This window comes from Erythrolamprus reginae, chromosome Z, assembly GCF_031021105.1.
Source record: "Erythrolamprus reginae isolate rEryReg1 chromosome Z, rEryReg1.hap1, whole genome shotgun sequence".
Taxonomy (NCBI): domain Eukaryota; kingdom Metazoa; phylum Chordata; class Lepidosauria; order Squamata; family Dipsadidae; genus Erythrolamprus; species Erythrolamprus reginae.
In genome coordinates, this window is record NC_091963.1 from 18,860,686 (window position 1) to 18,874,471 (window position 13,786).

A 13,786-nucleotide genomic window follows, 5' to 3' on the forward strand; every position below is an offset into this window, starting at 1 on the left:
CAGGACGAAGCGGGGTGGAGCAACGCGAGGCTCAAGCAGGCAGCTTCCGCGCATTTCTTTCAGCGGAAGAGGAGGAGAGGGAGCGGATCGGGCGGGCGGGGGCAGCGCCTTCTACTGCCGGCGCCTCCCCGCCCCGCCCCCCCAGGCAGGCAGGGGAATGGGGACTGCGCGCCCATGGAAAAGGGCACGCAGGGGGGGTATTTTGGGGTGCGCGGGTAGCGGCGGCGGCGGGCAATAGCCGGGGGGCGGCTTCTGCAAGTGGGAGCTCCAGGGCTGAAGCCTCAGCCCTGGAGCTCCCACTTGCAGGAGCCACCTCGCGGCACACCTGGCCATGTCTCGCGGCACACTAGTGTGCCGCGGCACACCGGTTGAAAAACACTGCCATAGACCATGCATATTCCAAAAGAGGAATACCTGTACAGGGTAATCCAATATAGCCTGGGGAAGCATTTTCCCAAACTTTTTGCAAATGTGACCAGAGTGATTTTAAAATTAAGACAAGTGGTTGAAAAGAATCATTCTTTGCCATAACATTAAACACACTTCTTTTGCACTTTATATGTTGTTCTGGGAAAGTAAAATTTAATGCAACTTTCCATTTGGGAAGTAGGTTTTTAGGTTAGGAATTACCATATTTTTCGGTGTATAAGACACGCTTTTTTCCTCCCTAAGAGGCTGATAATCATCTTATACTCTGAATGTAGCTTTTTTTCCCAACCCTAACCAGCTGCTAGCAATATATCCAGCTCTTACATTGCAGACTCTTTCATTGTTTCTCTCTGCGAAGAATGTTTTCCAAGCCCTGAGTCTTTGCAGGGTTTTTTCATTGCTCTAACTTGCTCTGAATAAGTTTATTCCCAGCTCTAATCAGGTGCTAACGATGTTCCCAGTTCTTACTGGCTTGCAAGTTCTTTCATTGTTACTCTTTGCAAAGAATGTTTTTCAAATCTTGTCTTTGTAGTGTTTTTTATTGCTTTACTTGCTCCAAATGTTTCTTTCCAGCCCTAACCAGGTGCTATTAATGTTTCCAAGCTCTATCATGGTTACTCTCTGGGAAGAATGTTTTCCAAGCCCTAAGTCTGTGCAGTTTTTCCCCCATTGGTCTAACTTGCTCCAAATGTTTCTTTCCAGCTTTAATCAGGTGCTAATGATGTTCCCAGCTCTTACCTGCTTGCAAGCTCTTTCAGTGTTACTCACTGCGAGGAGTGTTTTCCAAATCCTGTCTTTGTTTTTTTCCCATTGCTTTATTTTTTCCCATTGCTCCAAATGTTTCTTTCCAGCCATAACCAGGTGCTAACAATGTTCCCAGCTCTTACCAGCATAAAATCCTTTTCATTGTTACTCTTTGTGAAGAGGAATGTTTTCCAAGCCATAAGTCTTTGTAGGGTTTTTTCCATTGGTCTACTTGCTACTTGCTTGCACTTCTTTCCAGGTGCTAATGATGTTCCCAGCTCTTACTGGCTTGCAAGTTCTTTCATTGTTACTCTCTCAGAATAAAGGTTTTTTTTAAGCCCTTAACCAGGGGATAAAATAATGTGCTGAAGCTGACCATACTAAGGATGCTAGCCAGAAGAATACCTGGTAAGTAGATTCTTTTCCCTATTTCCCCCCCCAAAAAACTAGGGTGCGTCTTATACTCCGGTGCATCTTATACTCCGAAAAATATGATGTATTGTCAAAAAAGGAGAAAATTCTTTTTCTGATACATTGTATATGACTTGTACATAATCTTTAATTAAAAGAGAAAAGCAAACAGTGATTATTAAAATTATTATTAAAACTATGTGAAAATATAGAAATCAGTTCTGCCTTTGGATCCTATCTTCTTCTTTGGGTTAAAACACACACACACTTTTAAAAATGGTAGAAGATACGTCAAGCTTCATTCCTGAGAATCGTAAAATCTGTGTTTATAGGTAGTCCTCAAGTTACGACGATTGAGACCAGAATTTCCATTGCTATGCAAGGCAATTATTTAGTGAGTTCTGCCCAATTATATGACCTTTTTAGCCATAGCCATTAAGAAAATCATGCTATTATTAAGTATGTTTGTTTGTTTGTTGATAGACTTATATACCACCCAATCCCGCAGGACTCAGGGCAGCTTACAACAATAAAACAACACAGTAGAAAGTCAAATTCAAATATTAATAACAATAAAACCCATTAAACTAATCAGTACAATCATATCCAAACACATATCAATCAAAATATATTTTGGTTGGGACTAAGATGTTGACTATTAGAGCCCCCAGGTCTGCCGGCAGAGCCAGGTCTTCGAGGCTTTTCGGAAGGCCAGTAGGGTGGGGGCAGTATGGACCTCAGGGGCTAGTTGGTACCAAAGAGCTGGGGCCACCACACAGAAGGCCTTCCCCCATGAGCCCGCCAACTGGAGCTGCTTAGTTGGTGGGACCCAAAGAAGGCAAACCCTGTGGAATCTAATTGGTCTCTGGGAGGTATGCGGCCGGAGACAGTCCTGTAAATAGTCTGGTCCTAAGCCATGTAGGGCTTTATAGGTGATAACCAACACCTTGAATTGTAGCCGGAGACCAATTGGTAGCCAGTGGAGCATGCAGAGCATTGGTGTTATGTTACAAAGCTCACACAGGTGCTTTCTGAACTAACTGCAGTCTCCGAACACTTTTCAAGGGTATAGCATGTAGAGCACATTGCAATAATCAAGACATGAGGTGATAAGGGCATAATTTGCTTCCCTCATTGACTTTGCTTGCAAGAGCTCGCTGGAAAGTTTGCAAATGGCAATCACGTGGTAGTGGGATGCTGCAACGATCAGATATACATAGTAGTTGACAAGAGTCTGAATCTTAATAAGTGACTAGGTTAGCTGCAATGGCTGTAACTGCAAGGACTGGTGGTAAGGTTTTTCTTTCAGTGCCACTGTAACTTCAAGTGGCACTAAATAAATGGATGTAAGTTGAGGACTATCTCTACAAATCCAGATATTAAGATGAAGACATCAATATGAACAGTGTTCCCTCGATTTTCGTGGGGGATGCGTTCCAAGACCGCCCGCGAAAGTCGAATTTCCACGAAGTAGAGATGCGGAAGTAAATACACTATTTTTGGCTATGAACAGTATCACAAGCCTTCCCTTAACACTTTAAACCCCTAAATTGCAATTTCCCATTCCCTTAGCAACCATTTAGGTTATTACTCACCATGTTTATTTATTAAAGTTTATTTTAAAAAAATTATTAAAGGCGGACAAAAGTTTGGCAATGACATATGACGTCATCGGGTGGGAAAAACCGTGGAAGAAGGGGAAAAAACTGCAAAGTATTTTTTAATTAATATTTTTGAAAAACCGTGGTATAGACTTTTCGCGAAGTTCGAACCTGCGAAAATCAAGGGAACACTGTACATACAAGAACTTAATAATGAAAGGAGATTTTCCATTCTCCATGACTTTTGGCTGGTCACCATGAAACAAATGAGGAAACTCCTATACATACATACATACATACATACATACATACATACATACATACATACATACATACATACTTACTTACTTACTTACATCTATCTATCTATCTATCTATCTATCTATCTATCTATCTATCTATCTATCTATCTATCTATCTATCTATCTAATTGGATTTGTATGCCGCCCCTCTCTGAGGACTCGGGGCGGCTCACAGCATATATAAAAAACAGACCAATAATATAAATCCAATTAATACTACATTAAAAACGACCATTAAATTCTATTAAAAGAAGGTAAAAACCTATCAAACCAATCATTCAACACTCATACTTGAAACATTCATTGATCATGGGGAAGATCTAAGAGTCACAAGCCTGGAGGCAAAGATGAGTTTTTAAGCTCTTTCGGATAGCAAGGAGGGTGGGGGTAGTGCGAATCTCTGGGGGGAGCTGATTCCAGAGGGTCAGGGCTCCCACAGAGAAGGCTCTTCCGCTAGCCACCAGCCGACGTTGTTTAGTTGACGGGACCCTAAGGAGGGCAACTCTGTGGGACCTCACCGGTCGCTGGGATTTGTGCGGTAGAAGGCGGTCTCAGAGATAATATGACATTCAACAAGCACCCAAACAAATATTTTATTATTAAATTGGGATCAGTATTGCCCAAAGCTGTATTTCAATAGCAGAACTAAAAGGGGAACAAAAAGAATTGGATTGTTTTTCAATACATTTTGCCATGTAGTTATGTCTGCACTTATTTGTTATTTTGTAAACATTCGAATAATTTCTCTTTCAAGGTCTAAGACAGAAGATACTATAAAGCATTGAATATTTTAAGATGTCTGGCTGAACTTACTTTGGGTTTGTAGTATTTCAAGGATTAAATCAGCTTCTACATCCTGGTGTTCTCCCTATGCTTTATATCTTTTGGCTTGGAGTTGAAGGCCAATACCTCTAGATCAGTGATACTCAATCTTGACAACTTTCATATGTCTGGACTCTAGACGTCTTAAAATTGCCAAGGAGGAGAAACACTGATGTAGAGAATACCACAGTAAACCGGAGACAAGGAAGAAATTGAAAATTATTGTAAATAACTGAACCCCCTAAATGGTGGAGGGGTTATTGGTGTTGGGCACTTTTTCTTTAATTTTTTTGTTTGTTTGTTGTGATAAAATTTAATTAAAAAACTTATTAAAAAAAAAGAAAATACCACAGATAAAGCATTTTACGTAAAACATAAGCATTGTGCAATGATAGCATTAACTTTTGGAAATCAACAGCTGCAAAAAGCTTTCTTTCAGGTACCAAATAACTTGAACTAAAGATCTTTACAGACTCTTGTACCTCTAGAGAAAAAGGAAGGACAATATCCTCTTCATATTTTCACCCTACTATTAGCATATAGGTTTTCTGGATTCAAAATTGGGACACTGTATGGAACAAGGCATACTATCCCAGGATGGTACCTCTACTTACGAACTTAATTCATTCCATGACCAGGTTCTTAAGTAGAAAAGTTTGTAAGAAGAAGCAATTTTTCCCATATGAATCAATGTAAAAGCAAATAATGTGTTCGATTAGGGAAACCACAGGAAGGGTGGAGACCCTATTTCCTCCCAGGAGATTCCTAGAGAGGCCCCATGGAGGCTTCTCCCCACCTTTTCTGGCCCTGTGTCTTCCTAGGAGATTCCTAGAGAGGCCCCATGGAGGCTTCTCCCCACCTTTTCCAGCCCTGTTTCCTCCCAGCAGATTCCTAGACAGGCCCCATGGAGGCTTCTCCCTGCCTTTTCCGGTTACAGTTTCGGAAGCTCAGGTTTGCAAGTGGAAAATGGTTCTTGAGAAGAGGCAAAAAAATCTTGAACACCCGGTTCTTATCTAGAAAGGTTCATAAGTAGAGGCATTTGTAGGTAGTGGTACCACTGTATATGGATAATACAATAAATAGACAACCCTCTGCCCATTGGTAACTCTAACTAGGTGAGAACACACAGAACAGGATTTTCAGTAGGGAATGTTTTATTTTCAGTGAGGGTTGTAACTAGGAACTTTTCTTCATGCTACAGCCATCATGACAGTACAGTGATATCATAAAAGGTGTGACTATGATCGCAATGGGTCATACCATGATACAAAAGTGAACACAAATATGTTCCCTTTTAATTTTTTCCCTGTTGTTTTCCATTTTCCCCTTTAAAACACTGAATTTAAGCAGTTTCTCCTCCAACAATGAGGAGCAGATGTACCACTTAAATTCTATAACATTTGATAAATACATACCAAACAGAGATTGGTTGAATAAAAGAATACTCATATAACAGTATATTTTATATTAAATGGTATAAAACAATGTAATGTAAATAGTAGTAACAAATACTGTCAATATTTTTTTTCCCATTTAGATCTACCTTTTTCTCTCTTTTTTAACATGATATGTAAGATTCTCCGAGACTTCTGAGAAGAATGGAGCAGTTTTGGCTCCTTTTTATGTTGTATGTGCTTGCCTGTCTTTTGTCTTGTTTTGAAATTAAAAAATCAATTAAAAAATCAAAAAGAAAAAAAGAAATAGTGAACCTAGTGTCACGAAGAACTTTTACAAGTTTACATGTTTATCCCATTCCAACACCTCATTTAATATTGAAATACACTCTATCAAAACTCTTCAACTAAAGAATTCCAGTTAATTATAATGTAATTACAATATTGGTTCCCAATTTTCTATACCCATTCAGATTTTTTGGATTTTGAGTACTCAGAACTATCACAGACAGATGGAGTATCAGAGGTCTTTCTGTCCAGAGTAGAATAATGAACCGAGGGCTTGTCATAACTTTCAAATGAATGAGAACTATGATGGCAACCCTCTTGGGATTTAAAAGCCAAGGGTTCTTTGACAAAGTAGGACGGGAGCTCATGTTTTGACTGCTCAGATAGATTCTCCCACTTTTTAGATTCATTGAAAAGCAGATCTTGATTGGAAGCTTCATTACATAGCTTATTGTGGTTACTATTGACATGGGAGCCAATTGTCTGCTGGAGAGTCATTGTAGGTGGAAAAGGACAGTCTTCCGTAGCCTTACAAGCAAGCAAACATTTCACACTCAGAGCATCAGAGCTGGCCATGCTTCCATGATGAATATTGCCTGGATTGTTATTTTGCTGTAGGTCAGGGCTATTTTCCTCTTCCGCGTTGAACTTTTGCAATAGGAGTTTATTTCTACGGTTTCTTACCCCATTGGTCCGCAAAGCAAAGATTAGATCAACAAGACTAAGAAGAAAGGAGATGCCCCCAAGCCCCCAAATGAAAAGCATCATGATGGTTTTTTCAGTTGGTCTGGAAATGTAGCAATCAACAAAACTCATACAAGGGAAGCGATCGCAGGAAAAACGCTTCGGGACAAAGAATCCAAAGAGATAGTACTGGCCCGTTCCAAAGCCAGCCTCTATCAATATTCTAATCATAAGTTGAACTATATATGCCCTAGAAAAATCCAGGGCAGCCATTTCATTTCTCCTGCCAATTTTTCTCTTTTTTGCTGAACATTTGAAGTTCTTTGTAATTTTGCAGCCAGAGAAAGTCTTAATTTCTTTGTACTGAGAATAAGGGGAGGAAGAGGCCTTTACAATGTGTCTAACCACGCCGTGTAATACACAGACACTGAAAACAACATAGGGAAGGAGGACAGACACACTTTGGATGAACCAGAACCGAAAATGCGATACTGGAGCGAAAAGATCATAACACACATTGGAACATCCTGGTTGCAGGGTGTTGCAGATGAAGCGTTCTTGCTCATCTTGATAGAGAGGATAGGCTGCTAAAAATATCACCATAAATCTCAGGAAGATCACAACAGCTAACCAAATCTTTCCTAGAACGGAAGAACAAAAACAGAGGAATTGCCAATAAACCGAGCAGCAGATGTCTTGTATGCTAAAAGTTTGGTACAAAAATATCAAATACATGTGAATATCTCCAAGAAAATGTTTGAGGCAGCTCTAAAATTGATACTTATCAAGCCCATGGAAAGAATATTGGAGAGATACTGTATTTTTCAGAGTATAAGATGCACCCTTTTCCCTCTTAAAAGAAGATGGAAATGTTAGTATGTCTTATACACTGAACCATTTTTGGCCTCTCAAAGCCCTGCCGCTGCATCCCATTTTTGAAAAAACTTAGCCAGTTTTTCTCAAAAATGGGGTGCGCAGATGGTTTGGGAGGACTGCAGAGTGCTCCTAGGGACTGGGGGAAAGCAAAACCACCACTTTTGTAAAAGAAATGAGCCATGTTTTGTAAAAACAGGGGCATTTTTGCTTTTCCCTAGCCCCTAGGAGCACTCTGCAAGCCTCCCAAATCTTCTGTGCAACCCATTTTTGCAAGAGAGGTAAAAAACATGCCATTTTTTTTGCAAAACTGGGGACATTTTTGCCTTCTCCAAGCCCCCGGGAGTACTCTGCAGGCTTCCCAAATCATGTGTGCCCCATTTTTTGCACAAAAAAATTGGGTAAAAAATGGACCATTTTTCACAAAAACAGGGGTTTTTGCCATCCCCCAGCAGAAGCAATCTGCAGGCTTCTGGATCCCCTCCCCCTTTTTTTGCAAAAACAGATGAAAAATGGATCAATTCTTTCAAAAAACAGGATGTGCAATGGGACGCCTGCAGAGTGCTCCTGGGGTGGAGGAAGGCAAAAATGCCCCCTTTTTTGCCAAAAATGGGGTGCCTAGAGGATTTGAGAGGCTTGCACAGTGCTCCTGGGGACTGGAAAGGATAAAATCTTTTTTTTTTCTTACTTACCTCTTTGAAATTTAATACACCAGTGCATCTTATAGTCCGAAAAATATGGTATTTAAGGCAAGGTTCTGGTACAGGCTCATATCGATAGATAGGCAGGCAGATAGATATAGATAGTGGATGGATGGATGGATGGATGGATGGATGGAGAAAGAGATAGATAGATAGATAGATAGATAGATAGATAGATAGATAGATAGAGAGAGAGAGAGAGAGAGAGAGAGAGAGAGAGAGACAGACAGACAGACAGACAGACAGACAGACAGACAGAAAGACAGATAGTAGATAGAATATTTGGGATTTAAATGTACTTCTTGTCATTTAAAAAAAAATTAAGGCATTAACTACAACAATGGATCACCAGACCTATAAAGCAAATAATGACTATGGTTGAAAAATGGCTACTCTTTTATTCAGATAACTTATTATTTCAGTCATTAATCTGTACCATTCATATTATGTTAACACGGGTTTAAACAAGCTATTATGCATGACTTATTAAGATCCCATTCTTCAGACAACTTCACTATAACAAGTAATGGCTGAACTTCCTTTAAACAGCTAAACACAAATACACACCTTACAAATAATGTACTCACCTATAATCGTCTCATTGTAACTTAGAGCAATGATGAGAAAACTGAATGTATTTGAATACTCCATGATGAAACTTGATTGCCCAATTATTGAGCCTATAACAAAAATCTCTGCATTCTCAAAATCTACAGAAATCTAAACAGAGAGAGCAAAAGGAGAAGTACTGAAAAGATGGCCAGAGAGTGGAATGAAACACAACTTTGAAGAGCAGAGCCAGTCTTCTTTAGAAAACATAGCTGAAGACATTTGTTGCTCTCACCTCTGCCCCAACAACTGCACAAAGACAAAAGGCAACAGGGATTATCCTGGCTATTGTCAGCTTCCCTTACCCTCTTTGGGGGCATTCCAGGTTCCTAAAATTACTGGGATAGTTGAGCGATGAAAGATAAATTGGGAGAAGAAATAATAGAACAAGCTTTGTTTTGCCCGGGTGATAGAAATGAGTACCACAAGGAAAGAGGATATAGCAACACCAGCTGCCAGGGCTCATGATAACATTGTCTCTGTAGTGGCCAAAGTCTTTGAAACAGATATGAAAGATAATTCCCTAAAGCCAGTTGGATTAAGCGGTGAGACACAAAATTCATGGATGTCCCGGGATATTTCTTTTTCCATAATGGCTTCTTCTCCCCCTCCCCTCCAAAAAGCTCTAAGCTTGGCGATGGTTAACCTGTCCAGTATTAGGAATGCATGAAACATTATGGATTTGAAACATTTTGAGCCTGAAACACTCTGCTCCAGTTGTTGTGACTCTTTCAGTTCAAATTCTCAGTTTTTAAAAAAAGACTTTGTGTTGCTTGAAACACAGGACATCTACAGTATGATCAGAATGACTGATCTGAATTCGAGCCAAAATATTTGGAAATAAAAATTGGATCACCTGACTGAATATTTCAAATGTAGGGTAACCCAAACTTTAAGAACAAAGCGGGGGGCTTTAATTTGTCTAAGTTTATGGCCAGTTGCCTAACAACCATTCAATGTTGGAATGGAATTTCTAAAGATTACTTATGATCCACTTCAAAAGACCACCATCTGCCGTAATTATGTGGCCCATTTGAGATGCTCAACAACTAGCCCACATTTATCCATCTGCAGAATCCCATATTCATGTAAGTACCATTTATGATTTTTTAATGATATTTCCCAACTGGACTTTGTTTTTCTTTGGCATTATGCTTCTCATTCAATAAAAGTCTTCTTCATAACTGAGAAGCCAAATGTTGGATGAGAAGCCAAATGTTTTCAAAGAAAAACAAAAAATGCCCAGTTGCCTTTTGAAAAATAAAAATAAAAACACTTTTAGAATAATCAAGACTTGGATGACTGAGAATTTCCATAGATTTTTGCTGATTTGTTGATGCACAATTTATTCCCCTGGAAAGCAGAAGTAAAATAAGAGTGTTTATACATTTGAAACCTTCTCATTCGTACTGTTACAAAGAGGGAAATTTAATGCATATGGTACTTAACTTGGTGAAGAAACTATTTCGTGCATATTTTTTAGCTCTGGATTCAAACGATAGAAGGATGGAATACTGACAGTGGTACCAAGATCCTCAGTTTTTGCCAGAAAGCCAAAGACTGAAAGATGAAGGTAAACAAACAGGATACCCAAAACAAATCAGCTTGCCATAAAATTGTTTTCCCCTGAATAGTCTTTCCTATAGATGGGAACTGTGCCTGCAAAGAAACTCCGCTTTTGGCTCAAAGAATTCAAAACAGTGTCCGCTCTTATTGAAGACTGAAGGACAAAGAATACACTATAAGATAAATTTGTTTGAGATATGAGTGTTATGTCTTCCTCATTCAGTGGGAGTAAACTTGAGTATTTAATACTTAGTAAATTTATGTTTGTAAGGATCAACAAAAATTAAAAGTAGCTAGCAGTTATTCTTTCCCAGAAAACAAATTGTACTTCTTTTTTTAAAAACATAAAAGGCAGTAGAATTCTACTTTTTCTAAAGTTTAACAGGCCTTTGAAATAAAAGTCTCTGTGTGTCTGTGCTATTTGGGCATTCCCCCCCCTTTCCCCCCCTTATTTCAGTTATTTTCCTTATTTCTTATTTTCCTTTTTAATGAAAGTATTTTCATTTCCTTAATGAAATTGGTATCCTCTAAATCAGCGTTTCCCAACCGGTGTTCCGCGGCACACTAGTGTGCCGCGAGACACCGCCAGGTGTGCCGCCTGGGCAGGGCGCTGCGGTGCCTCTGACCTCTCCGCTCCTGCCCGATGCCGCGGTTTCTGGCGCTCTCCTGCTGGGCCCCAAAGAAGGAAGGCAGGAAGGAGAGCTCCATTCTTCGCGCCTTTTTCCCGCCTTCCTTCTTTGGGGCCCAGCAGGAGAGCACCAGAAACCGCGGCATCGAGCAGGAACCGGGAGGTCGGAGGCACCGGCACGGCAGCGCCCGCCCAGCTGAAGCTTCCCTGTCGTCATCGGCAAGTGTCCTTTGGGGCCCGGCGGGAGGGCACTGGCGGTGGGAGCGGGGGGGGGCACGGCTGCAGCGGCGCAGGCAGTCGCGGGGAGATGGCGGGGGGGTGGCTAAAGCGGCCCCGGGCACCGTTCCCTGTAGGCTTTTCCAGGGGGCCGCAGGGAGCCGCGGCCACCCGCCCGCCTACCGGATTTCCCTCCGCGCGGCTGGGGAGGTGGATTCGCCGCCCCCGCCAGCCCGATCTCCCTCCAGTGGCTGGTGACGTAGATCTACCGCCCTCGCCAGCCTGATCTCCCTCCGTGGGGGGGTGGGGGGTGACGAACCGATGACTGGGGGCTGTCCGTCCGTGTTGGGTGGTGCAGGGCAGGCACAGGCAGCCCCAGGGGAGAACAAGGGAGGGAGAGAAAGGAAAGAGAGAGTAAGGGAGGGAGAGAAAATTGAATGAAGGAGGGAGAGAAAGAAAGAGTAAGAAGTAGAAAGGATAGAGATAAAGGAAGAGAAAGAGGGGGAGAAAGGAAAGAGGGAGGAAGGTGGGAGAGAAAATTGAATGAAGGAGGGAGAGAAAGAAAGAGTAAGAAGTAGAAAGGATAGAGAAAAAGGAAGAGAAAGGGAGGGAGAGAAAGGAAAGAGGGAGGAAGGGGGGAGAGAAAATTGAATGAAGGAGGGAGAGAAAGAAAGAGTAAGAAGCAGAAAGGATAGAGAAAAAGGAAGAGAAAGGGAGGGGGAGAAAGGAAAGAGGGAGGAAGGGGGGGAGAGAAAATTGAATGAAGGAGGGAGAGAAAGAAAGAGTAAGAAGTAGAAAGGATAGAGAAAAAGGAAGAGAGGGAGGGAGAGAAAGGAAAGAGAGAGAAAGGGAGGGAGAGAAAATTGAATGAAGGAGGGAGAGAAAGAAAGAGTAAGAAGTAGAAAGGATAGAGAAAAAGGAAGAGAAAGGGAGGGAGAGAAAGGAAAGAGAGAGAAAGGGAGGGAGAGAAAATTGAATGAAGGAGGGAGAGAAAGAAAGAGTAAGAAGTAGAAAGGATAGAGAAAAAGGAAGAGAAAGGGAGGGGGAAAAGGGAAAGAGGGAGGAAGGGGGAGAGAAAGAAGATATGAAGGAGGGAGAAAAAGAAAGAGAGATAGGAAGGAAAGAGGGAGAGAAAGGAATGAGAGAGAAGGAGGGAGAGAAAGGGAATGAAAGAGGGAGAAGGGGTGAGAGATAGAAAGGATAGACAGAAAGGGAGAGAAAGGAAAGAGAGAAAGGGAGGGAGAGGAAGGAAAGAGATGAGAGTGGAAGGAGGAGACAGAAAGAGAGGAAGGAAGGAAGAGAGAAAGAAAGAGGGATGGAGAGAGAAAGGAAGGAAGAGAGAGAAAGAGGGAGGGAGAGAGAAATAGAGCGAAAGGGAGGAAGAGAGATTTTTTTTTTCCAAACTTTTTTTAGCGCCCCCCACCTCCATGTTCCCCAGGATTTTGAAAATATGAAAAATGTGCCGCGGCTCCAAAAAGGTTGGGAAACACTGCTCTAAATAGTGTGACTGAAGCAGCACTAGGCTCTTTAAAAAATAAGGCTTAATGTATAGTTTTCTACAATAGTTTTCTATTTTACTGAAAGAGTAGTAGATCCTTGGAACAAACTTCCAGCAGACGTGGTAGATAAATCCACAGTAACTGAATTTAAACATGCCTGGGATAAACATCTATCCATCCTAAGATAAAATACAGAAAATAGTATAAGGGCAGACTAGATGGACCATGAGGTCTTTTTCTGCCGTCAGACTTCTATGTTTCTATGTTTCTATAAGCATCTGCTAATGGTAGGTACTAGGAATGACCTTCAGAGTATTGGCCACAATGGCATAGGGCAGCCTTTACAATTCTATGCATGGTATGTATGTATGTATGTATGTATGTATGTATGTATGTATGTATGTTTTTTTATATTAATGGGTTTTTAATTGTTTCTAACATCAGACTACTATTGTACACTGCTTTATTGTTGCTGTTAGCCGCCCCGAGTCTCCGGAGAGGGGCGGCATACAAATCCAATAAATAAATAAATGGTGATTCTTTTTTTCCTCAGGTGCTGAAAGAGTGTATGCGTACACTATCGCACATGCGTGAGTGCCCACACCCATAATTCAATGCCTGGGGGGGGGGGGCAAAATCAGCTTCCCCACACCCTAGAGGCCCTCTGGAGGCCACAAATGGCCTGTTCTCCAACTTCTGGTGAGCCCAGTAGGCTCGTGTTTCACCCTTCTCAGGCTCCAAAGGCTTCTCTGGAGCCGAGGAAGAGTAAAAACACTTTCCTCATACCCCACAGAGGCTCTCTGGAAGCCAAAAACACTTTCCCAGAGCCTCTGGGCAAGGCAAAAATCAGCTGGCTGGCATACACATGCATGTTGGAGTTGAGCTAGGCCAATGGCTCGGGTGCTAGCGGATATGGCTCTGCATGCCACCTGTGGCACCCATGCCATAGGTTCGCCATCACTGGCATAGGAATGGAGCAAGACGCTCAGGAGCAACCATCCCTAAATTATTATCTGGTC

The 13,786-nt window shown here is 41.6% G+C and overlaps 1 protein-coding gene across 1 annotated transcript; it reads right to left on the reverse strand.

Moving 5' to 3' along the window:
* Positions 1-5,445: 5,445 nt before the first annotated feature.
* Positions 5,446-10,203, reverse strand: LOC139175981 (gap junction delta-4 protein-like). The gene is made up of 2 exons (XM_070767415.1): positions 8,837-10,203; positions 5,446-7,316 (listed from the first exon to the last, which is right to left on the reverse strand). The coding sequence occupies exons 1-2, from the start codon at positions 8,898-8,900 to the stop codon at positions 6,163-6,165; spliced, it is 1,218 nt and encodes a 405-aa protein (XP_070623516.1). The 5' UTR covers positions 8,901-10,203; the 3' UTR covers positions 5,446-6,162.
* Between the last annotated feature and the right edge of the window lie 3,583 nt (positions 10,204-13,786).